The sequence below is a fragment of the Pseudopodoces humilis genome, chromosome 17 (genome assembly GCF_049639895.1).
Source record: "Pseudopodoces humilis isolate 2021_Gansu_Grassland_sample_001 chromosome 17, ASM4963989v1, whole genome shotgun sequence".
NCBI classification, from domain to species: Eukaryota; Metazoa; Chordata; class Aves; order Passeriformes; family Paridae; genus Pseudopodoces; species Pseudopodoces humilis.
The window spans coordinates 11,313,078-11,340,042 of NC_142216.1; the positions used below are offsets into that span (position 1 = coordinate 11,313,078).

The 26,965-nt window shown below is 37.1% G+C and overlaps 1 protein-coding gene across 5 annotated transcripts in view; it reads right to left on the reverse strand.

The window, feature by feature from the left end:
• The window catches only part of GABRB2 (gamma-aminobutyric acid type A receptor subunit beta2), a 139,147-nt gene that overhangs the window by 63,820 nt on the left and 48,362 nt on the right, over positions 1-26,965 (reverse strand). For all 5 annotated transcript variants that reach the window (XM_088063612.1, XM_088063613.1, XM_005523477.3 and 2 more), the window contains one exon: positions 2,291-2,373. In XM_088063612.1, the coding sequence (XP_087919738.1) occupies positions 2,291-2,373 (83 nt within the window). The remainder of the gene's footprint in view (positions 1-2,290; positions 2,374-26,965) is intronic.

Consider the following 26,965-nt stretch of genomic DNA (forward strand, 5'->3'; position numbering starts at 1 on the left):
GGCCAGAGAAGTTAATTTAAAAAAATTTTAGGCCCAAGCAGTGAGTATTAATTTCATGCCTTCATAGGCATGAAAACACTTGGGGTAGAATTTACAGAATATCTAACTACTATAAGAAAACAGTGGTGAAACAGGCATTCAACAGCATCAGTAGGGCAAGAAACCAACCTTCTTCAGGCATGGAGCTTATCCACTTCTTAAAAGTGATTATGACTTCAGCAACTGCACTGAATGACTCAGAAAGTCACTTTCATTCTTATTCACTGCGCCCATCTACCTACCAGCATTTTTGCCTGAAGTGATTCATGAAGAGTAGACAGACAGGCTTTCATCAGGACCAAATGATGATTATGAAGACCACTCATTTTCTAAAGTAGCATGACAGTACTTCAAAACACAGTTCAAGTGTTACTTTATCCACATTTAGTGGACTTTATTATGGCAATGAAAGACAGGCTGGCTACATTTATTTAAATATATCCCAATTTAAATCCATTTTATCTTTTTGATGCTGCAACAGAGCTCCCAAATCCACAAATGACCTCTGCTCTAGGCATTCCAATTTCTATGGTAAATTCAACTTCTATCCTTTCTACGATATAATGAGCATTAAGTTTTCATACCAAGTGGAACAACAACTTTGAGTGCTCAATATCTCAGTTTTTAGGAATTTTTCTTGAAAGATAAGTGATCTGCATCAAATCTCCGCTCTAAATCAGATAAAAGGGAAATTTCAATTTATAAGTCCCACATTCTAAGTCTGAACGAGAATAGGTGCTCTCATTGAAAAGCAGAGACACAATTTAAATTTCTGCTTTGCCTAAGGACTGACCTGACAGGTATTTTCTGGGAATATTTTCCAGATCGGGTTGTGAAAGGAAGAGAGGAGGGATATCTAGTTTGTGAATCCCAATAAGACTTAGTCATTTCAGCAATGCAGAGAGATGGCAAGATCTTGTTGGCCGTTTAAACAATGCTGTAAACAGAGAGAAAGGACTTCCTCTGACTCTCCAGCTTGCCACCTTACACATGCAGTTATAAAATAGAAAAAAAAAACCAGGTCCTTGTTACAAAAAAAATTAAAAGACACTGTCATAGAAAAAATTTTCTCAATAAAAATCTCTGTAAGCCTGAATTATGCCAATAGTTTTCTCACACATTATAATCAGCCTAATATATATATATATATATATATATATGTACACTACCTATATCCTGGCTGTATAAGAGCTGGCTGCAGGTATGAGATTCTGAATCAAATGCTGTCAATGGAAATTCTACACTGAACTACAAAAAAACCCCAAACAAACTAGATTTTATCGACTCTCAGTGCAAAGACCATTTGCTGCTTGTGAATACCAGTACACAGAATTTTAATGATAGTCTCCTTGGCTTCCTTATGCATGGAAATTATTTCAGGCAATGGTGTCAGATGCATATCTGCAAATTCCAGTAAAATGAATGAAATTTGGACACAAACATAAAGACATTCTTAAATGTTTTCTCAAAAAGAAGTTCAGCTGTACTGAGTTCTTACCAGACTATACCACAAATTAAACACAGAAATCCCACATATTTTATAATACACAACTTATTTTAAAAACACACATACTCATGTACCATATATTAAAATGTGACATTAATCTTGAAAATTCTGATATAATCTTAATTAGTGTTAAATAACTTGCTTGCAATATTGTCATTATAAAAGTGATCATTAATCTTTTTCAGAGAAAAAGAGGTTTTATTTCACAAGTTTTTATGTAGATAAAAAGTTCAATAGACACAATCAGTATATATAAACAGGCTGTTTACATGCATTGAAAGTTTAACTACAGCACAGTGATTAGGAAAAAACAAAACACCTATTTCAAGGACAATTCTAACCTCTTGCCTTCACTTATAAATGGAAACAAGCTGCCACACAGTTCAGCAGTAAAGGAGGATAAAGAACTGATAATAATCCTTGTGCTCCTCACATGAACTCCAACAAGGCATTTGAATGAGACTTTTAAAGCTGTAAATTGTCCATCAAAGCACAGAACAACTTTTGCTAATCCTTGTGCCACAAATTACTAATACATTTGGAAAGCTATTTTTTTTGCATGTGTTTACAAGGATCTAAACATCATCAGACAGAAAGACAACTGGGTTAGTAACATGTAAAAAAAAACCAAAACAAAACAACAAAAAACCCCCTGAACAGAACCTGAAAAAAACAGAACCCAATAGAAATATAAACTCTAAAGCAGTTGACCACAGAATAAGTAGGATTTGCAGAAGTACTTACAGCTTTCAATCTCCAGTGTGCAGTTCTGCTCATCTAGTGGATATCTCCGCAGGTCCATCATACAAGCAGCTGTTGTTGTAATTCTGGGAAGGAAAGAGGAGAGTTTGTTAATGTGCCTTACCCAATCTTTCCTAGGTCACACCTTGTTGAAAGAAGAAACTGTGTTTGTACATAACTGATGCTCTGCCTGGTTTTGCTTGGATACCATGTCTGCTGCTTGCTTGTAACTAATGCTGTCCCGTGGATGTTATCCCAGCCTGGTGCTCATGCACAGCTTCCCCTTGACACAAGTATTTTCTGCTGTGTGTTAAGCACAGCTGACTCGCCAAAGCACCTGGGGAACCTGCTTCCACACCATTAAAAAAATGAGAGCACTGGGAAGCAGCCACTTGTATAAGCTTTTGAAAGGCTGACCAAATGAATTAGCTCAAATTGTAAAATCCAAGATGATGATCTCCACAATAGGACCCAAGATGGAGTAGATGGAGTGCTTACAACACATGCAAACACTAAGGCATTACAGAATCAATGTCTTTCTAAAGTACTGATGAGAGATGGGTGCCCAACAGTTTCCTTCTCAAAATCCTGTCTCATGTATGAGGTTTACTACTGGCCTTTCACAGTAGATATTTGGAATGTTCAATAACAATTCAAAAACTTCTTGTACATTCTTAGTCCTGATAAAAACCCTTCAGAGACCTCTTTTATTTGATAGATGTTATTCTTTCTCCTTGAATACATAAAAAGTGTTCATTAGCGGCAGAAAATTACAGTTGCCTGGTCAAAATTCACTCAAAATTGACTGCAGCAACTGTTTCTGCAAGGCACTTAAGAATCTTCCTAAGTATGCTTACTGTCCTATCCTATTGGTCTCTTGGAGAAAAGGAACAGCTTTTGGCACCAAGTTCTTTCTTCATTCCATACAGGGGTACTCATAGAATCACTTTAGAAAATATGTTTCGAATCAGTGTGTGTTACCAGAGATGCTTCACAAGAAAGCTTTTTGGAGTGGGACAAAACCATAGGGAAAGAGACTCCTTTGACACCACTCAGTGAAAGCCTTCCAGCTTTTAACAAAATCAGACTGCTGAGGAATACATGTGTGTTGATATCAAGTGCAAATGGAGCAAGCAGCAGCACATATTGGTAAAAAAAGCTCTTGACAGTTCATACTTGGTTCCTTATTTTTAAATTTAAAGAAAAATCAAAGAAATTGCCCTGTTCCAGTATCAATGTAAGAATGATTATTTTGGGACAGCCTTGAAGAAAGGTATAGTGAGACCAGAAAAAAATTACAGCTATTTTTTTTTTTTTTGCTGGATTATGTTTGGGTTTTTTGTGGGAGGTTTTGATGTTTTGATTTCATCAGTGTTTCCATACTTACCTGTATATTACAGTCAGGAGTTTTACAAGAGTTTCAGCAGTCCATAGAGGAAAAGGCAGAGCACAGACTTACAGCCAAGGTTTAAATGCACAAAAGAGTTGTGGTAAAAGCTAACGTGGTTGACTACTAATTTTTCTCATAGCTTTCTCTGCACTAAACACTTCCTACCAAAGTCTACTAGATCCAAAGGTTCCACACAGAGACAACCCCCAGCCAATGCTACCTTCAGCAAAGTGTCTGTTCACACTGATGGAATGGACAACTCACAATTCTCACACATTTCCTGAGGATTTTTGGTACAAAAATCTGAGAGGGGCCAAAGGCTGCAGACAGCTGGGATAAAAGCTCTGTAGGGAACATTAGCAAATCATTAAAAGACAAAATGCCCTGCCTCACCAGAAAGTAAAGGAAAAAAAAGGAAAAATACATTGAATAATGTATTTAATTCAACTTGCTTGTTTCTTTTTATCCCTAATGCAAATCCATTGAAATAAAATCAGAAGCCTGCCCTTTCCTCTCCTCGTACCTTACTCATATTTTTAGCCTGGCTTCTCACATTTATAGTAAAGTCGAAAAAGTTCTCTTTCATCCTCATAATTATGTAAACAGCAAAACTACCTTTTGGTAATTTTTAGTGGTTTGAAATTCATGGTGATTAGCTAAATCAAATTAGAGCATGAGAGTGCAAGAATTACCACCTTAGAATACTTTTAAAGGCAAGAGACATGAACCATATCTTTTCAGGCAGAGGAAGAAACAGCAGCTCATTTTAGAAGTTGGGAACACTTGAAACAGGCCCAAAGCCTCTCCCCCAGAGCAGAGCTGTTTCAATTTTCACAACAGGATTAAAAGTATTTTTATACAGCCTGTACTAGTGCAAAAAATATAATATTGTGTTTTGTATAATGTAACCTTGAGAACAAACAATGAAAAAGTGAAAGCTTTTAAAAAAACAACACTCTGATTCAAGGCACTGCAGTCATTAGGGATGATAAACAATAACAGGACTCAGAGAAGCACCACATGAAATGAAAAACATCACAGAACTGTCTCTCTCATACACTCATCTTTTCATCTCATCTCTCATTTTCATCTGTTGCTAAAGAAAAACCTTGTGATATTTTATGATTCCTAACAATGAAAATGAGTTTTCATCCTCCTCTTTTATGAACTACATTTTGAATGTAGACTGATTATGAATCACAGAAAAAGCAAACCCTGAAGCACCACTAAACCAACTAAATAAAGTATTATGAAGTAGACCTCGAGAAAACTTCATGTGTTAAAACAAGCACAGCTACACTGCAAAAAATCTGCACCACAACTGACTTGCAGGGAAAGCAAAGTTTGCGGTCAATAATTCAAAAAAATTCAGATAAACTCTGAGAAAGCTGAAAATCTGATTACCTACAAATCTTTGGAGGGTTTGTGATTCAAATAAGAGTTGGAAATTCTCACTACTTCTTTCAGAGGCCAAACGTGAAGGCCATAAAGAACTTCTTTAAATATTTCCAAACTCAAAGTGAGGCAGAAAATAATACCCGTATTATGATAGTATCCCAGAAGTGCTAGTAGGTCTTATTTTTCAGTTCTATGCAGGGGATAGTTTTCCAAAACCCTAGATTTTGCTTTTCTGACATGTGGGATTTGAAATTCAAAATAGCAACTTAAACAGTTCTGATATAGTGAAGGAAAAGCAGCACTAGAAGAGAGGAGAGCAGTAACAGGTGGAGATGGACAGAATCTCATTCCCTCTTGGAGCTGCAATGGCTTTGCAAAGCTGTGGAGAATAAGCAGTAAGAGAAACTTCTCTCTGCCCTGGAAGGAGGCAGCCCTGACCTGTAGTTACAGGTTTACAGACACACAGAAATGATGGGCAAGAGGGTGACAATTTCAGATAGCTCTCCTGAGCTGAGTGGTGGTACTAGAACTCTGTAACACCATCCTGTTCTATCCTTAACAGATCATGATCCTATGGAGTCAAAGAAAGAGATGAAGCCCAGGAAAATACAAAAACTAATTCTTTCTCCAAATGTATGCACATATATCCTGTTGAAAGCAGAGTGAAATTCTGCTTCTGATTTGTGTATCTGTAAGCTGACTGACTCCGCATTAAGAGCATCAGGAGCTATCCAGAGCTCACAGTGACAAGACTGAATCTCTTTATCAAGGACTTTGTAAGAATTCTCTTGTATGAGGTGACTGAGAGTCAGGAACTCTCTAAAGTAGATAATGAAATAATGTACTGCAGCTAAACCCACTGTTCACCTTTGCTCTTGAGAAAACTCCTCCAGTTTTCTCCTCCATTTCATGACAGCTGGAAATACCTGTGACAGCAGCAGCCAGCAGAACCAATTTTAAATATCTGGAAATTCTGGGAACAAAACATCACTGGGATAAATCCATCTTCTGGATGATAACATTAGATTTAAACGTATATCAAGGTTGATAGACATACTAATAGATCTACTTTTAAATAAAGTAAATATATTGCTAATTAGAGAATTCACAGTATTTTTCCTCCTTCTGCTTATTCACAGAGAAGAAAAGCTTCCCTTGTGTGATCATAGGTTAAAAGTTGGCCATAGGAAACTCCAAACAATAGTAACATTTCTAAAAATTCAACTTTAAATCTAAACATTCAGCTACTGAATCTTTCAACCATAAATCAGCTATAAACTTTTAACTGTAAACAGCATATAGAGTCTCAGTGTAGTTTCACAGGAAAAAAAGAACAGCTGTTTTATTGATGTTGATATCTCTGAGATGAAACAATATACATGTACTACCCAGAATCTGTAATATGCTCTCTTCTAACACTACTCCTCAACATTTCCTGAGTATTGCAACCTAAGTGTCAACAGCTCACTTTTCTTACTCCATTTGGAACTTGTTATCTAATGACATGTAGACATTTTCCCCTTGTTTCTGTAGTGTACAATCCTTAGACAGTAAGGTGCTCTCTGAAAGCACTAAATGTATTTGTCAAAGCTGAAAGGCATAACCATAATACAAGTTAAGAATACAAAGGATATGATACTAAAGCATTATCTAAATGTAATACAAGAGAGGAAAAAACTTTTGTAGCTGATAAAACACAGGGAGTCAGAACCCACACAGAAAATTTGACTTCATTAAGTTTTGTTGTTGCTGACATTGTTTGTTAAAAGAAGCATACCAGATTTTTAAGAGGAAACTACAACCTATATGCCTCTGATCTTTCTTGGGAAGATGTTCTGCATTTCTCTGCTGAAGTACAGCCTATTGTGCCAGCAGGAAAGAGTCACGGAAGACCAGAGAGCTGGCCTCTTATTTCATGGTAAAAGAAATCTGTCTCAGAAGAATCAGAATTTTCCTGCAGAGTTCCATTCCATCTTCTGCTATACTGCTATATATGTAGCTCTATAAATTGTTCTTTAAGTGAGATAGCATTTCCTACTATTCTGTCACTGTGTCCAAAATTCAGCCATAACATCATCGTAATTTAAATCCTTGCAAAAAGCACACATCAAACTGCAGTAAAATCTGCTACAATAACCTCAGCTTTAGACTGAAATAATCCAAACCTTTCTCTGAAGCAATAGGTTATTCTCTAGAAAATAACACCTATATAAAATGGCAGAAGAGCTCAGAGGAGCACTTGGTAATTTTAATATTTTATCACGGAGAAATATATCCTTGTCTTTCAGCATTCACTTCACTTCTCCCTTTCAAAATAAATAAATAAAAGGGAGAATACTATATGCTACACAAATTACAGAAAATGAAACAATATGACCATGATCAGCAGTATGAAACAAGCAACCTTAGAATAAAGTTAGTACATCTCCTCCACTTATCCAGAGTTTATAGTCCTTTTGCTTTACTAAACATCACTGAAAACATGAAAGTTATTTTTAAATATTTTGCAAAACAAGTTTCTTATTCTGGTTGGGAAAATTACATGTCTACTTCATTCAAATTTCAGCATTGAAATAAAAAGTGAATTATTTCACTTCCTTTCCCTTAAAAATTAATATTATTACCATCCAAGTCACACTGCATAAATCATATATACAAAACATTTTTAAACCAGTTGTTCTGATATTACACCACATTAAATACAGACTCTCAAACTACGGAAGAGAGCTAGAATTTTCTAAGGAGACACATGCATTTGGTGGGTTTTTAATCAGTTCTCACTACCTAAAATAACATGCTTAGCTCTAACACATACACTGCACTGTAAGCATACCCTATATTAACAATTTTTATTCCAGGAATATAAAGATACAGTTCCTAATTAACTGAAGTCCTAGAGAAAAAAGGGAGTATCTTCACAAAATATGCATCCATGCACCAACTGTGCAGGCAATGTTGCATCTAAAACACAGAAATAAGGAAGTACAAATTATTATAGATAAAATAATATGAACTTTGCCCCAGGCTACTTTTACATGCCTTAACAGAGTAACAACTGCATTAGCCCAACACCTATCTTTGGAAGAACAGTGTCTTGTTTCATCCTGTGTCAAAACGTTCTGTTGTGTGGCTCTTACAAGACAGCAACCCTCTCCTCCAAAACATCTGCAGGAGCCAACCTCCAGCAACTTCTGGTTCCTGGAAACTGACTTCCATGGGGATGCCAGCTGGTGATGCTGACACAACATGCACCTCTCTCTGTTAGGAGCCTGTGCTCTGGATAATGAGTTCACTCAGAAAATGCAGTAATTTCATCATGTTTTAAACCATGGTTTCTGTGTATTTGATTTCTTCAAAATCCTCCCTTCTTACAAAATACCACCAAGTAAGAATATTACCCATTAATTGTCTATTCCAGGAAACTGAGTGGAAGGTATTTTTACTGTTCTGGAGGAAAAAAGTTCTACTTGAGTTAAAAACTAATGTGAAAGTCAAAACAATCTACAGGACGAAGTATTATGATTGCAGCTTATTTAGTAATTCTTACAGAAGTAGTAAGATAAGAGCCCAAATCTTCCATTCCTCTAGCTTTTGTGAGCCAGACCTCTCATTTACCACAGGAAAATGTCAATAGAAATAATAAATGTGAGTGGAGTCTTAATAAGCAGAATTATTCCCATATCCAAGAAGGCAGGAAAAAGCCAGTAAAAACCCCTATAGCACAGAACAGAAATTTTCAAGTTTCTTTCAATAACCTTTACAATAAAGCAGTAACCCATGTTATTATTACAAAACACTGAAACAAAAGTAAAATGAACTCTCCCTGTCCTAAAACAGGAATCACATTTTAAAAACAATCAAGCAGGGAGAGATTTAACAGTCAGCATGAAGGTGAGCTGCATGAAGCAGAATAGAATAACAGACACAGGTTATTACTAAACTCAATTTTTATTAGAAATTTTTATCTAGACTGGAATGGAAAGAGTTGCACTACCTCTGTGTAGGATTTCTATTGGACCATTTACTTTCTATGCCTTTCCCCCAATAAACAATCTACTATAGACCTTTGCATTTCTAGCAAAAAGGAAAAGCTCACAAATATGTAATTTCTTTCTTCTTCACTCTGTTCTGAAAGAACTTCACCAGAGCTAGTAATGAAGTGTTTGATCACCTTCTCTTAATATCTTTTTCTATTTTCTGTCTGTAGACAATCTGACCTTCTCTAAAATGCATCAGAAACTATTTCAGTAGCATGTCAAAGTGTCGTGGTACACACAACCATGATTTGCTCACCACAATAGAGAATGAGTAAGGGAAAAATCCTCCTCCAGTCAGAGTCACAATTACATCATTATGTGTTAACCCTGATGCCTTGCAGTTACCACCAATGCCCAGGATGCCTTGAGTGTCCCAGTTACTGAAACTTCTAGAGAACATTGTACTAGGCCACCTCTATCCATGACCAAGTCTTATAAAACCGTAGAATTTTATTTTTTTGGTTCTGATTTTTCTGATGTCAAAGATGACGGTGTTCCTCATTCTTTACTCCCTGAATAGGTCTCAAAACAAACTGTCATTCACCAGATACTCAGTTTAAAAAACCAGAGCATGCTAGCAATCTCCCAAAGTAAGAGCCACAGATCTGTCTCCCAGGGAAGCACATCCCGAGCAACCTGACTCACTGTAGCACAGCTGCAGTGTAATGTGCTCTCTACTTGCCACAAAGTGGTCTTGCAAAATGCATCTCCTAACCTCTGTTAACACATCCTCTTTCATTCTCTGAGAGGTGAGGCACTATCAAACAGCTGTAGAAAGTAATTTTTTATTTTAAACATTTCCCATGAGAGCTGGAAGCACATGCAGTTGCTAAGCTCATCAGAAGGAGAATGATGCAGCCAAAACCTCCTCTATCCCCACTTTCCCTCTTTCCATGCATCTTGGAGACTTAAAAAGCAAAAAAGAGAATGAGAAACTGTCCCTTTTTGTGCTGTTATTGCACAAGCTGATTAAATCTCCTGTAATCATTCAGTAGAACAACCCAAATATCTTTGTAATTGACTGTTGCATTTTTGTTCATTATATTTCATATATATATATATATAAAATTCATTATATCAATTACATAGGTAATTGATACATAGAGGTATACAGAGGTATTGCTAAGTTGCACATCCCCCCCACTCCTATGTTAATAGTTTAGACCCAGTTGTGCCCTCCTACCCTGGCTGCCAGCTCACCCTGATACCTGCCCCTTGTTCCCAAATGTTCTCTGTTCCCCTTCCCATTAAGTTGTCAGTCTTCCCTTGTGCCAATCCCCTGCCTGGATCTCCCCCTCTGGAATCCCCTATTCCTCGAAGCCCCATGGGACCATGTGAACCACTCTCCTCCTCTTGTCTTCTTCCCCACTGGTTTCTGTAATATGTTATCCCTCAGTTCCTTCTCTGTGATTTGAATCTGTGATTTATTTTCATGCCTCCTTACCTCATCAGAATATCTGTTGTGGGAAAGGACATGGAAGAGGCTGTTACAGGAGCTCCTTCCTGAGCTATTACAGAGCCAGGACTGTGCAATTCACACAGATAATAACAATATTTCACTGGAACACCTCAGCAGCAAGGGGGAATGGGAACAGGCCCAGAGACAGGCAGAGAAAATCCCGTGGCCTGTATTATACCACATAAAACGAGCTGCCAAAAAGGCATATAGGATAGGTCTGACATGGGCAGAATATGAACAAGCTTACTGTGCCCATTTTATTCTTAAACATTGCTATTTTTCCTCCTCAGGCTAACATGCAAGTGGAGATCCATGGAGAAAACCCATTTTGAAGCTGTTTCTGATCCTACTCCTCTTTTCTCCCTTCTGACAGATAGGTTTACTGACATCCCCAAGCCAGTATAATTATTTTTATTTTGACAATGAAAAAATAAATTACTTAGAATTGCCTTCTATCACATTCCAGATGTCATGCCTGGCCTCAGCGCTCTCATCTATTTTTTAGGCTTGTGTTGCCCATTTAATATATGATCCATTTGGGACACCAAATACTCTTATTGATTTAATATATTATTAAAGCAGCAGGAATATTATTTTGAAAATGGGAAGCCATGTTCTTGAACATTTCAAAATCAGTACCTACCATCAATTCAACTCAGCTTTAGCTAAGAGTTTATTGGATGTGTGAGAGAAGCATAGCAATGAGTCAAATCTAATGGCTAAAATTAACAGGCGTCTAAGTTAACTCCAGCCATCCTTCTGGAATCCAGTTCCCAATGGCTGCATCTCCTCCTGTGCCAAAATCATGATGCTCAGTCACAACCTTTCGCTTCCTCATCTTAATTTCAAAACATTTGTAACTTTATTCCAAACAGAAACAGGAAAACCACCCAAAAGACTTCTGACATATCAGCTGCATCATACTGTCAAGAACTGAAAGCTTGATAAGCTTATATAACACACTGAATGCTAGAAATCTAAATAGAAAATCTGGATGGGGAATATTGAGTTGGTCCTGTCCTGTTTATGAAATAAAACCTTTGAAAATTCTCAGTAAGTAGATGTGGCCAGAACTCTAATCCATACACTCTAAAAACCACCCCCACCCCTCAAAAAAAACCCAAAACAACACTTTCCTCTTCATTACCATATTTTCCTGAAAAATATGCTTTTTAATAAATTAAATCTGTATTCCCTTAAGACAAGCTCCAGTTCAGAAATCTTACCAAGGTCCCTTCTCTTCTATTCTAAAGCTAGCAAGATCCATCAGTTTCTACAGACAAAGTTATTTGCATTTATGATCAACAAAGCCATTAGATTTGGAAGATATGTGACTCTGACCTGCCAAACAGCCTGAAACCATGCTGTACACAATCCCATTAGCAAATAGGGTGTGACCTCAGTCAGATTAGAATCACTTGAACTCAGAGACACTGAGTTCAAAGATAGACTCTCTCAAAGAGAGTCTGAGTTCAACTGATTCTAATCAGAGTTTAATCAGGTCTGTGTTTCCCATAGACTTATGCAGACAGTGAATAAGTCACTTTTAACATTCTGTGCAGCCAGAACTGCATTTTAATACTTCACACTGCACTGAAAGTTGAATCAATATATGGGCTACATATGAAGGATTTCTTTGTATTGTGTACTTTCATAATTCAATTTAGAAAACATGTCCCCCATTGCTTTTTCTGTTACCTTGTCTATACATGAGCCTTCTTTTCTGCAAGAAACAATTTAAAACTACTTCACATTTGTGGTAGATGAAAAGTCAGCTGGAAAATGTCAGTCCTACCCTACACATCCATCTGATGAGAAATTAAATATTTGTCTCAGATATGTCAGACCTGTCCAGAACCCATTCCTTCAATTCAGGGAATTTTTAAAGTCATCATTTTGCTGTAGAAAGTGCACTTTTTCGTTTTTTTTTTTTTTTTTCCACTCTCTAAAATTACTCCTATGTTATACTTAAAACGTCTTTTATACATCAGCAACAGGACAACACATGCTGCAACTCAGTAAATCAAATTCAGAGCCTTGGGAAGCATTTACTTGATTAAATGCACAGGTGCTTTGAGGTGACTGCAAACACTGGCATAAAGCAAAAAGCACCACTAGCGCAGCAGGTTCAGTACAGAGCCATCTTTGAGTCACAGCACAGAGGTCAGTGGCTGCCATGTCCCTTCCTACACATCCTCACCCACTCCTGAGCCCAGGCATGTGAGCAATGGCCATACAGCTGCAGCCCTTTGGCAAAATCCACAGAATCACGTATATGTCAACATTGCTATTACTTACCACGGTAAAAAGCCATGGTGGCTCCCACTGTCTGCCTGGCAAGAACACCTTTTAATTTTTTTAATGTACAAGGATAACACTAGCACAGTAACAAGACCACCACTCCCTTCAAGAGGCAGAGTGCTCACTGGAAACATGCTGGAAGAGCTTTTTAAAAACAACCACTCAACAGTAAAGTAGCAGGGATGGGGACTTCAAGTTGGTGTTATCTGCAGTATCAGGTCAGAAGGAAAGGATGCTGTGTAACAAAACAGCCACACTTTTATGGGCAAGCAAGTTTCCCAGGAGACAAGCATGGGATGATACATTAAAACTACCTGTGCCATGTTTTAAATGGGTAAGACAATGCTCTATAAGCCAGTTCAGCATTCTTCTCAATTCCCGATGCACATTCTCAAGTTTGTAGTTAAATTCTATGAATTTATTAGGAGAAATATCCATCTGTTTGGGGCTTGTTTGGTTCATTTGAGATTTTTTAATTGTCAGTATTTTTTATACAAATTTACTTTCAGATATTTCAAGCACTGACCAGGATTCATCACTACTATCATGCATGTCTCTGATAACGTGAGCCAGGGGCTGGTGACAGCAGCTGAACATGAGCCAGCCCTGTGCCCTGATGGCCAAGAATGACAATGGATCAGGAATGGTGTGGCCAGAGGAGCAGGGAGGTCATTCTGCCCCTGTACTCAGCACTGGTGAGGCCACACCTTGAATTCTGTGTCCAGTTCTGGCCCCTCAGTTTAGGAAGGACCTTGAGACTCTTGAGAGTGTCCAGAGGAGGCAACGAGGCTGGTGAGGGGCTGGGAACACAAACCCTGTGAGGAACGGCTGAGGGAGCTGGGGTTGTTTAGCCTGGAGAAAAGGAGACTCAGAGGTGACCTTATCACTCTCTACAACCTCCTGAAAGGTGGCTGTGGGCAGGTGGGGGTCGGTCTTTCTCCAGGCAGCAACGGAAGAACGAGAGGACACAGACTCAAGCTGCACCAAGGGAAATATAGGTTGGCTATTAGGAAAAAGGTTTTCATGGAAAGAATGATAAAGTACTGGAATTGTCTGTGTAGGGAGGTGGTGGAGTCACCATCTGTGGATGTGTTTAAAAATAGACTGGATATGGCACTCAGTCTAGTTGTGGTGTTCGGGCATGGGTTAGACTTGATGATCTTGAAGATCTCTTCCAACCTAGTCATTCTGTTGAAAGGTTGAAAATATATTTCTTATGTTCATTTAACCTAATGCTAGAACCAGTGACTCTGCAAAATCTCTCTCAGGTGATAAATCTCATTTCTAACCATAGACCAGAAATTTAGCAAACAATGTCAGCAGTTTAATAACTCTCCTGTTAAGGCGAAATGTTTTTTCTCCTGCTGCCCCTCCAAGGTGACAAAAGAGAAATTACATGAACATCAGTACTGCATTACAGAAACCATTCTTTAGAATGGTCTGAAATTTAGATGGGAGTCTGTTTATATTGATCCACATTTCATAGAGACACAAACTGAGGCAATAACCATCTTGCTTATAATGGCTCCACTTTTCACAATTTTCAACAGTAACCAACTCAAATTTTGGAAGCTGAAAGCATTGCGAGTTTGTTAGTGGTACAGTGGATCTGTCTCAGCTTTCCATTTACTCCAAGTCTCCTTCTATAAACAGATTCAAACATGACTGCAGTGACTTAAAAGGGTATTAATAATTTCTCTGTTCTTTGAATAGCAGAGACACTCCTAAATTCAGAATACCAGCACCTCGCTCAGAGGGCAAACTGCATATTATGCAAAGCCTTTGCATTTTTTGTGTTAGGTAACAGAAACCATGCTCTGGGTCAAGCCTACAAACTCTGTCTGGCGGAAAACCAGGTTCCCTTCAGGTTCTTCCTGCTTCTTTTTAGCTCACTTCTTCATTCACATTTCTGGCTGTTTATATCTTGGAAACCTTGACACATGCCAGACACAGTCCTAAGAGCCCCTCTCTCTCAGCATCACTTCTTTGTGTCAATCCCAAAGGCTCACCATCCCCTGGCCCTGGCATGCAGCTTCAAGTAGAGGGGTATGCATCCCTGTACTGCCAGAAACAGTAAGTACTTGCTAAATAGACACCTGGGGTAGAACTCTCATTCCTAGGGAAAGAACTGCAGCTTCTGAAGAAGTAACCATGAACTTCATTTAATTGTACCTGCAGCACAGGATCTTTCCTAAACAAGCAGAAAGCAAAACAGACCAAATCAAATTGCCCTAGTATTTGCAAAAAATTATCAGGAACACAGCAGTGATACTTAAAAGAAAACAAGCCTTTAAATTGTAAGTAAAATATATAAAATCTGTGACTTCTTTGGAGAACAAACCCAGAAAATGTTTGAACACAGAAATGTCAATACTATTGTGTGAAAGAAGCAATAATAGAAAATCTGGGGAGCAGAATGGCCATGAAAGACAGATGAAATCAAAGAAGAAATAAAATTTTAAGGAATCATCTTCATTAGTTGTGCCTAAATTTCTCCTGTTATTTCTTGCAAACCATAAAAACAAATTAATGCACGAGTAGAAAAGAAAAGCAAAACAATAAAGCAGTAAAACTTATTTTCTACCTGTCACATACAAATTACACTAGAATTCTAGTTACTAAAAGAGAACTGCTTTTAGTGAAACTTCAATACCTGTAAATTCTGACCTAAGTTCTGACAAGTTTACAGACTGAAAAGTCTGAGAATCTCTTGAACACATGAAGAATGACTTACAGTTACCCACATAAATCTGGCACTGCAAGTTTCACATGTTGTTAGTAGGAATGAAGATGAAAATTCAGTGCTCCTGGCTGTGATTTGCTTGAAGGTTTCAGGCAATGCTTGGTACAGGTGTTCTTAAAAGAAGAAAGTGCATGTGCAAATTCTGCTTCTTAGCAACAAGATGTGATCATCGTATTGGATTTAAAAGGCAGGTGATGAATCACAAAACCCTTATAAATAAGGAGATGGCAATACGCCCTCTTTGCGCAATGTAAATGCCACAAGAGGAGATGGAAAGGGAACTATCACATAGGTAAGCTACCACCATCTGCACAATTAATATATGCTCTAAGCAACAAGGGAGTGGGAGGAAAAGAATCATCACTTATGACTATATAGTCATTAGCCAAGATCCTCATCTTCGTTAGACAAATAAACTGAAATTCACATTTACTGAAGCTGTCACAGTGGCTCCAAAACAATACTCTAAAAATGGTCCCGCTGGGTTTGGATGAAAATGATGCCTACTGAAAGAGCAATTGGTAAGCAGAAGCATGACTTCAAATACACTGACAATCCTGGGCTGTTAACCTAAGGCAACCCTCCTCCCTGCCTCCCTCTTCTACAATAAGGACAAAAAAAAATAAAGCACATGCTAAATTTTAGTGAAATACAATGACTCAGGATAATAAAAGTCTGTAATTCAATTAAAAACTGACTATAAAAACACACCGCTTTTCCAAAAGTTTTGGAGCTTGGAGAGATTTTACTTTAGAAAATTGCTAAACAGAAAGCATGGATGAGCACAGTGACGAGGTAGAATAGTAAAACTAAGGAAAGCCAGAAGGGGAGAGGATAATGCATTTTTTAAACAATCATAAGAAAGCAAGAAAACTTGGTCAGTGCTAAGACTATGTTTAATGGATTAAAAATCGGAGGGGGGGTGTAGGGGTGCCATTTTCATTACTACTCAATATTGAAATAACAAAAAGTTAGGATCAAATAGAGAAGGGCAATGTTTTTTCCAGCACTGACCCTTTGCACCAAGATTGAGAGGGACTTGTTTATCTAAGTGGAAACTCTCCCATGTTCCTGGGCACAAACCATCTTTACTAAAACATTTTTAGTAGATAAATTCCCTGATGCAGAGCTGAGACCCTGTCCTAACTGGCACCACACTTGCTGAATGAAAGACAATAGATTGTCACACTAGGCCTGACCTGTCAACGTCTTTTAAAAGGTACCTTGAACGTCATGGGCTGGTAAAAGGTGCTTAACAAAAAAGAACTGCATGGAATAAAACTTTTCACTTGCTCATCCCTGTCTAAGCTAATGAGCAAAATGAATACCCTGCTCATTTCTCTCAATTGAAACAGAATTTTAAAAGTCTCAAAGTATAAGGATACTTCATAAATAGGCTTTTAGTTTAGGGGTTGCTCTATGGGCACAATATTAAATTTGCCACATTCTCACTCTATTTTGCAGGAGTGAGAAATCTGGGATTCTAGCAATGATATTCAGCCCAGCAGGCTCTCCAGGTTTATCAGCTTGGCCATTACACATCTAACATCACACAATCTACTGATCCAATACTCTACAAAGCAAAACAAAAACCTGTTTTTATTACATATTGCACCAACAAATACAACTTAATAAAAAATTATCCTAGTGAAAAAACTACTTTACCAATGCTTTTTTTCTTTCATATGGGTAAGTAATAATTATCTTTGCCTATCTGAAGTTCGAGCGTTGCATCCATTAGTCATGTATATTATAATTGCTTTATATTGATGTAATATCCATACCTTCCTCTGAACAAATTACTAACAAGGTTCTATAATACCTGTAATTGTGGATAACATTTAATATTTACTTTCATTCTTGACATTACAATAACTACTCTCTATGTTCTTTTACTTGTCTTCATTTCTGTGGGGTAGTTTTCCCCACTACTAACTAGTAAGCCTTGGTTCAGTCTTACCAATTTTATTAGAAATCCTATAAATCATAAATACAGATTGTACTGAAATTAAAGCCATATTGAAATAAAATGGAAAGATGAACCCTAATGAAACTTAAATGAGGTGAAGCAGAGAAGATGTGGCCAGATAAGACAGCTGGAATGGGAGTCTATCTCCTTCAATACAAGAAAAGTATCTTCAGTATTCATGGAAACAAAATATTAACACAGAAAGAAACCCCAAAAAGTGCAAATAAACAAAACTAAAGAAACTACGAAAGTACTTGCCATAATACTTCAGTATCATATTCTGAGATATCCCTACACATCACCTCTTTAACAGGGTGTTGGAACTAGTGTTAATTGTTCAACTATAAAAAAAGAGTGTCATGATAAAAACTTTGTGTCTGTCCAGTTAAATCAATGGAGAAGCAGAGAAGAGGGGATGACTGGAGGACTGACTTAAATGGCAGAGTGCAGCTGCTGTTGATTTACATGAGTGGGACACCCCCCCCATTAGTGGGAACCTACAGAACCACCTGGGCAGGAGAAAGGTTTCCTCCTAATCCTTGTCTACGAAGATCTTTATATGCTCAATCAGATTTTAGTTCCTTCTAGCATTGTAACTTGCCAGTCAGATTTTTCAGAGGTTTTTTTTTTGTTTGTTTTTTAAGCTAGCTAATTTTTTAAAAAACATCATCATTCTGAATACTACAGTATATGCATCTGGAAATTACTCTAGGACCCTTCAAAGCTAGGCTAAGTTTTTTTGTATTTGTATTATTGTAAACATATATAACTTCAAAATAAGAACACGTTCCTGAACAGCAGCATTCAACATTTTATCCATATCCTTCAGCCTGAATAACGAGCAAATAATTTACTTGAAATTATACTGTGACCTCTGTGTAACATAAAACCACCTTGAATCAGAAGATGAAGATGGAAGGCTATGAAAAAGTAATCTTGAGTATATCTTCAGAATCTCTTTCTTCAAAAAGAAATAAACTACTCTGGTTGGGAGAAGGGGTGGATGTTTCTTTAGTACACAGCAGTGTCCTCAGAAAATTCTTTTTCAAATAAATATTGCAGCTCTTGGATTCATTTCTGGAAGGCATAGCAAAGTTACATGAAAATTACTAATGTCGTATCTTTCTGATAGCTACTCTACCACCTCTTTAAAATCCAACAACAAAAGTCATCTCTCTGTTGTACATGCCATTTCTCCAGCAACACTAATTCCATGAAACAATATTCAAAGGCATTTCAGGATAACCATAATGCAATATTTGTAATACATTACAATTGTATATGCTTTGGAGACCCCCTTGTAGAAGCAGCCCACAGACTGGTGTTTAAAGATGCACAGTGCTTTACTCTCAGTTGTTTGCCAAGAATAAGATAAACCCTGGGATGGAACTATGAAATAAGCTCCTGTCGTGTGTAATGAAAAATAGAAGGAGAGAGGGATAAATATTCAGTATTTGCCTCCTGGCCTTCGTCTTGTTTTCCAACTCATGCACTGATGGCCATCTCTGCTTTTTACAGAGAGAACCAAAGGGAAAAGACAATGAGCCATCTTCTAGAGAGTGAAAGATACGATGAAAACACAGGTGATGATCTCTCCCTGAAAGGATAGGGCTTATCAGCTAGGTCTAACACTAATTTACCTCCTCACCTGACCATAAACAAACGTTCTACAGTCATCTGAGTTGAAGGGATTTCTAAGTTCTTTCCAAGTAGTTTTCATTATCTGAAATTTGTAATATTTCGGTAAAAATATCTATGTGGTAGACTGTAACAAGCTTTATGATTACAGTAAATTAATGTTTAAATGTTTTCTTGGTTTCTCACATCAGCAGAAGCATTCCAAATTTTGTTGTTTCTTCCTATGCAGTATCAGCCATATTGCCTTGCTATTATTCTATTCTGTTATTCTAAAGACTATTCTAAAGACTATTATTCTAAAGAGCACATAAAAAATCCCCAAAGCTTCACAAAGATCTATTGCTGATAGCTAATTTTTGCTAGCATTTCTACCAGTAAAAAAATGCTGTAAAAACCTGCATGACAAAGAAATTCACAATAGCAAAGGACAAAAAGAGAGGACAGAATTTGTGGATGTCAACATTGTGATAAATAACATTTTCCTTCTAGCTCCAACATTTCTGATGCTTACCCAGATATCTCCACATGGGGATAGGTTCTGGATTGACAGAAACAACCGAAGTAGATTAAAAAGTTATGATCCCTAAGAGAGAAGCCAGCCAAATAATGCTGGACCACTTGGTCCTAACCCCACTGTTCCAGTTTCCATTAATGCAAATTAAACTGAGATTTCAAAGTGTTTTTCCAACAGCTATACATCCCTTGTTTTTCTCTATTCTGACACTGAAGAGAATGCACCATGACATTTTTCAATGTATATTAAGTAAATTTTCCATTACCACTTTAAATAGGAAAAAAGCTGGCATGCAACACCTTCTCCAGTAAAGATATCTTAGTCTTAGTAGGGATTGTTAAGGTCTACCACTACTTTTTTATGTGAAAACAAATATTAGCTTTATAATCCCCAGTGCCTTTACAACCCTGCAAAGTGCTTTGAGAAAAGGAGATTTTTCCACATTAAAAGGTCATACGCTTTCATATGCCTTTACTTTTCAAGATAAATTTTTGGAGCAAATATTTTAAAATGTCAGAGTTTTAATAAACAGTCCTGAGACTGATCCTTGTCAGTGAATGAAAACAAACCCATAAGCTGTAAGCATTTTTTTGGGCAACACACATGAGGAGCAGGGGGGCGTTGTGCAGCAGAAAAAATTATGATCTAGTTGCCATCGTGGAAAGACAGGGGGATCACTGGCACAACTGCAGGGCTCCATTCAGGGCCCCTCCATGCAAGGAAGACACAGAGGTATTGGAGCAAATCCAGAGAAGGGCACTGGAGCTGAGACAGGGTTTGGAACCTGTGTCTCACATGCAGCACCTGAGGGACCTGGCAGGGCTCAGCCTGGAGAAATGGAGCCTCAGTGGAGACCTCTCACTCTTTACAGCTCCCTGGCAGGAGGTTGTAGCCGGGTGAGGGCTATTCTCTTCTACCAAGTAACAAGCAAAAAACAAGAGTAAACAGCCTTAGGTTGAACTAGGAGAGGTGTAGATTGCGTATTAAGAAAAATTTCTTTACTGTAAGGGTTCTTAAGCATGGTAACAGGCTGCCCTAAAGAGGTGCAGTCACTAGCCCTGGAGGGATTTCAAAGATGTGTGGATGTGTCAGGAGCAGCCACCATAAAAAAAGATATGGTAAGCTGTTGAAGGATGTCATGTGTATTCAATATTATGCAATTGCTGCTGTTTTTTTAAAAAGGTGTTCTCAAAAATTACATACTATACCCACATGAAGATGGAGAAAACAGTGACCTCTCAATTCAGAAGCTAAGCAGGATAAGGCACTCTGGCAAACCCTCCCTGTGAAATGCTCAATGTGGACTTACAGCCCATATGTGAGAATAATTTAGGGTCCTGAAGATTTGCTTGTTTCTGAACAACTGCCAGAAAAGATCATGTCCACAGAATACAAACCATGGGGATCATTGATTACACCACCTTGAAACACCTTCTGCTACTGAAACAGCGATTTCTGGGGAAACAGTCTCCAGGTCACATCAGTGAGGTGATTGCTGAAGTCCTTTTTCTTCTGACACAAGGAACATGCCTCATGTAGTTCTTTCCTTGTGATTTGATCTCACAGTCTCCTCCTGGCCCTGAGACATTCCTGCCATCTGCTTGTACAGATGGCACATTCATGTAAATTTTAAAAAAGAGCTTTCCAAACATTTTCTACTCTCCCTCTTTTCAGATAGTTCTAGACTAGCAGATGCAGTAAATGTTCTAGGAATGACTCTTCAGAAAGAAAAAAAAAGCAGCAGAAAAACAAAATTATGATCTTACACAAGTAATTTACAGGAGAAAAAAAAAAAATTAGTCACTGAACAGCAAAATCAGAAATATCTGCATTATAGTCTAAAAAATCACTGACAGGCATAGTTTCAAAGTGCTCTTCTGCAGAGCCATACACACAACCTGAGTTTGGAGAACTTACCTGGAAGCACAAACCCCCAGAATTTCTTATAACTTATCCTAGTCTGTCTCCTTCAAAGCAGGACTGAAAACTGCTCAAAGAAAAGTTCTCTTCAATTACTTTGCACATTGAAGACCACAAGAAATTTCAGTTCTCAGAGAAATAAAGAAATAGACGTAAGAGATGCAAGGGAAAAAAAACAAACCAACAAACCCCTTACACGTCAGGAGCTTAAATAATTCTTATCTCTCAGAAAACATTTTACCATTCTGCAAAGCTTAATAACAAAGTAGGAAAAAAACACTGGGTGAACAAATCAGCAATTGTCTTCCCAGAAAATGCATTAAAACAAAGGAAATGTTTTTTGGGTGAAAAAAATATCACCTAAACTAGATATTTAACCAGAATAAAAACTGAATCCAAGTGCTTACACCTTCAGATAAGACATTTGGTAGGGAAAAAAACCCATATTCTTTCATTCAATAAATAGTATTCTACAGTGTCTTACATTAAAAGTGTAAAATAGAAGTTTCATCTGTAAAATCACAACAACTAGAATGTGATTATGCATGACCCACAAAAGGTATTATTAGTTCTACAGACAGTGCCCTTTTATTTTTCTTACACATGCAAGGACCCCAACCTTGCTCCTGCTTCTGAGATTCACCTCAGATTTTACCAATTTTAGTAAAAAAACCAATATGTGCAAGTAGAATTCATACCTATACAAGCATACAGTATTTATTTATCAAATATATATAATATATTTAAGCATGTGTTTGTATACACACGTTTAGAATCTATCCAATTAGCTGAGTCTTGATCAGAGCATTCTGAGATTTCATACATGTCCTTCCAGATGGAAAATCTCCCCTCTCAGGATCACCAATTACCAGCTCAAATAATATGATCAGAGACATTTCAGAAGAGAAATGATAGTTTGCTGTAATTCTAAATTATATAAATTATTACATTTTAATTTAAGATTAAATGTTTGATGACCTCTATTGGTTTTTGGAATATGCAATACCCTTGGAGCAACTTAAACTATTTCATGGTTCTGTAGCTGATGGAGTTTTTCTTACTAATAAAGACTAAATGCCACAGTCTGTCTGTTAGGCAATAAAACTCAGATATTTTTTTCACTTCATTGCAATGTAATAATTTTGGATAACAGGGCTTTTAATGGAAGGATTCCTGTGACTTAAAGCTTTTTTTTTTTTTTTTTTTATATGAAACTTAATTGAATTAATTATTCATATACTAATGACTTAACAGCCACTTCATAAAAAAATAAAAGCAAAAGACCCTTCTGAATACTTATCCCATACTTAAAATCTAACAAAGGGACTGAAATAGGAAGATAACTTTGTTTTCTTTCAGATAGGGGATATATTTAAAACACAACCACTCTCCCTCCAGCTGAGGATAAATGGTGAAAAGATGCCATTCCAAATAATACAGAAAAATACATAATGATCTATGAGTCCTTAATTGAAAAGAGATATTTCTGAGAGTCAATGATCTCCTTTTTTTTTTTCCCAGAAATTGCATCTTTCCTAAAACTGGCTCATTTTGTGAATAGGCTGCTACATAGGAAAAGTGGAACAATGTGATTCTGAGAAAACAAACCAGATTTGTATCTATAACCTGGCCATCCCAAGGTGCACATGAGAGCTGGCATTTTATAATTCTTCATAATAATGCTTGGCACTTACGTAGTGTTTTATGGGATCAAAGCACTTTACAAACTAATTAATTAATCTTCACAACACCCCTGTGAGAAAGTAGGTTTTAGTGCTCTAATTTACCAAATGGAATAACTGAGCAGAGAAGCTGGATGATTTGTTTCACATCCAACTCTTCACAGGAACAGTGTTATGAGAAATAAGAGTAGTTGCATTTCTCTGCTTTATTCCTTGGAACCTACGAAAGAACTATTTGCATTAGAAAGGAAAACAGCATCTGGGCCACACCTTGGGCCAGAGCTGATACCTTGTAACAACAATTAATTCACTTAAGCGACATGCCAGGATTCAAGTTCCTTTCCTTTTTTGCTGGATCTATACTGACTGTACAAGAAAAGAGCTATGATCAGACTTGTCCTGCCCCAGGACTTCCAAATGATGAGTCTGGAGTGGTAATGTTTCCTTGTTACTGCAGAAATTCTTTGTACTTGAAATTCTACATAATTGTACAGTATTCAGTTTTTTTCAAGTTTTTGCAACAGCTACATGAGTTCAGTTTGAAATGATGTTTTACTACGTTTGCATTTATTTCTGCAAGTTTCCTGCTTTGACCACCTGCACACAAGATTTAAGGGTTCTTACACATGTCTATGTAAGTACTAACAGACTTGAAAATCTGGACACGGAAATTGAATTCACTTAATTTCTTGTGCAAGAGTAAACAACTGCATGTCAGACTGTGAATTAGCTTTGGCAAGTGTTGGCACAGGAAAAGTCAGTAATTGCATCTATAGGTGTGAGCATCAGCTAAAAAAAACATTACCCACTTAATACAATGGAAACGCTTCTTCAGAGATTGGTATTCTCATGTTCAAGCAAGTCTTATAAAAATTACTTTTTACTTCCTCTTTGCAATGCCTATATATCCAAAATGAAGAAAACTTGTATTTTTAATTGGAGAGCAGAAAGTTACTGATACTTCAAACATCCTAATAAAAATATGCATATTTACTTATTTATTTTAACAAATGCAACACTACTCTGAGATGCTGTTGGTGCTATGTATGATACAGGGTACCTCATTATGTTTATTTCCTCTTCTTCCCTGAGGCTGGACAAGGCCCTAGTTGGCATTAAGGGCTGCACAGCTAAGAGAGGCACAAATGTGATAAAACCAGAATCACTTGCCCTCTTGACAGGTATGACAATCAAGAACAGAGCATCCAACATAACATCTTCTTACCTGAAAAGAAGTCCAGTTTCTTCCTATCTCTTCTGAAATCCTCAAAGTGAGAAAGATTTTGAGAAAATCTTTTGCTTAACATGAATGTGCATTAAAAGTACTTAAACACCTTCTGTCCAGCTTCTGGAAATATAATATTGTAGTAAAAAGGTAGGACAGGCCTCTTGCTTTCTTGCAAAAGATCTTTTGGAATAACAAGGATATTTAAATTTTGCAGGCAGTCCAAAGACTTAATTTTAATTCAGAGAACCATAAAGTTTTAAGTGGCTGGAATGGATCTTAATTACCATGCAGTCCTGAACCCCCTGCCATGGGCAGGGACACTTCCCACCATGTTACTCGAGCCCTCTCACACCTGGCCTTGAACACTTCCAGAGTTCCAGATCATACAAATGATTGTATGATTTTAAAACTGAAAAATGGAGCTTAACCTCCAAATCATGCTTAGGATTTAATTAAAATTAAGCTCTATGAGAAAAAAAAAAAAATAGTTTAAAAAACCAAAAAAACCCAAACACCCCCTAAAAACCTCCCCAAAATAAACCAACCTCCCCCAAAAACATTCTCCATCCCCCAAATAAAACCTAACCAACCAAAAAAAAAACCCAAAAAAAACCACCAAACCAGAAAAAAAGAAAAAATAGCAAAATAAAGATCAAATGCTTTACTGAAGGGTAGCTGGTGTGAAAAATTCACCTCTCAAAGAATACGGTCTGAGAACTAAAGTTATTTGCAAAGCAATTGCTTTTAGAATTCTCCATTGGATTTCATAGACAATAAGCTGTCTGTGAGGAGTTAAATTCCTGAACACAGCTAATAATACAACAAAAATGCCCAGTGCTGTTTTACCAGAAAAAAATATGAGAGAACCTATTTTACTTGCAGAAGTGCAAATTTCCAAGCAGCTGAAACTGCTTGAGTGGACAGCAGAAGGCACAGCTGAGACAACACAAAATACAGTCATCCAGGACTGTTTAAGATTCATGTGTCTCAATGCTGATAGCAGGAAATAGAGAACAAAGCAAGGCCATCATACACATAATTCTCTCATTTGTGGGAGATTACTGTGTTCCATCAGTCAAATAGGAATTATTGCTGGCTGACTTGGAGATTCATAGTTGGTAATGCATAAGATGAATCTTGGCAAGTAAAACCGTTGGGATTTCAAATGGGAAAAGTCTTTAATTTCTGAAAAAAAAACTCCTCTGTTCTTCCTTTTGTTTATCTTTTGGCTAAAAAACATGGGAACATCATTACAGAACATGGTTCATATCAGGAGTTCATTATGCATTCCATTTTTTCTGCAAAAAACACCCATTTACAAAAAGCATAAAACCATCCTACTGAAGAGATACAAAACCATGTAATGCTCTTGGTCATGTAATTATCAGTTCTCTACCCACTGTCACAGAGCTCTCTTGTGAGGAACGTTGGGAGAAGTGTATGCAAGAATCAATATCTCTGTAAACAGCCTGGTAATGGTGCAAAACCACACAAAACATCTTGACCTTCAGCTGTGTTTAGTTCTTGTCTAAACTAAATTTCCTCCCTTACTCTGACACATGACATCACAAGACTCTATCAGCAAAGAGGCAAGTTCCAGAAAGACACTATAATGTAGTTATACAGAAAGCAGTAATTCTAAATTGGCTAATAGAAGGATCTTACTTGTCACCATTCTCAAATCTTGCATTATCATCCCTGGAAAAAAGTTCCAAAAACTTGGTGCTTTCAGAGGCTGCAACAACTGGAGAAGTGATTCTTCCCCAGGGTTACACAGAATAAAGCAGAAGAGAGCTGAATTTTTCATCCACATTTTAGAACATGTTTGATGTCAAAAGTCAGGGGAAAATAGATAGATAGATAGATAGATAGATAGATAGATAGATAGATAGATAGATAGATAGACAGATAGATAGATATGCAAAAATAAATATAAGAAATAACAAATCTCATCTACTGTAGCACCCATTTCTGCTACATGTATTTTATAAACCAGATATTTTAACACAGAGAAATTCAGTTAAAACTGTATCTTTTCCTCATTTCTGACTGCATATTTATTCAAGCTTTACTCAACCCAATGTAAATTATTTGCTATCCTAGATTTGAATGCCTAAATTTAATTTTCTAAATGTTGACAAATCACTAATATCCTCTTGCAAGTCATCTTAATTTCCAACATAGTAATTTTCCCTGTAATGACTCTTCATTTAAGACTACATGTTTACAATTTTCTACCATTTAGGTGATACTATTGAATGTCCTGGTCTTGGCAGCAATGAATAATTTTCTTGTCAGATGGAATATGAAAAAGATATGAAATAAAACATGTTTCCAAAACATAAACAGCTGGCAGTTATCCCTGAGGAATAAAAGTCCTTCTTAACTGAAAAACAACC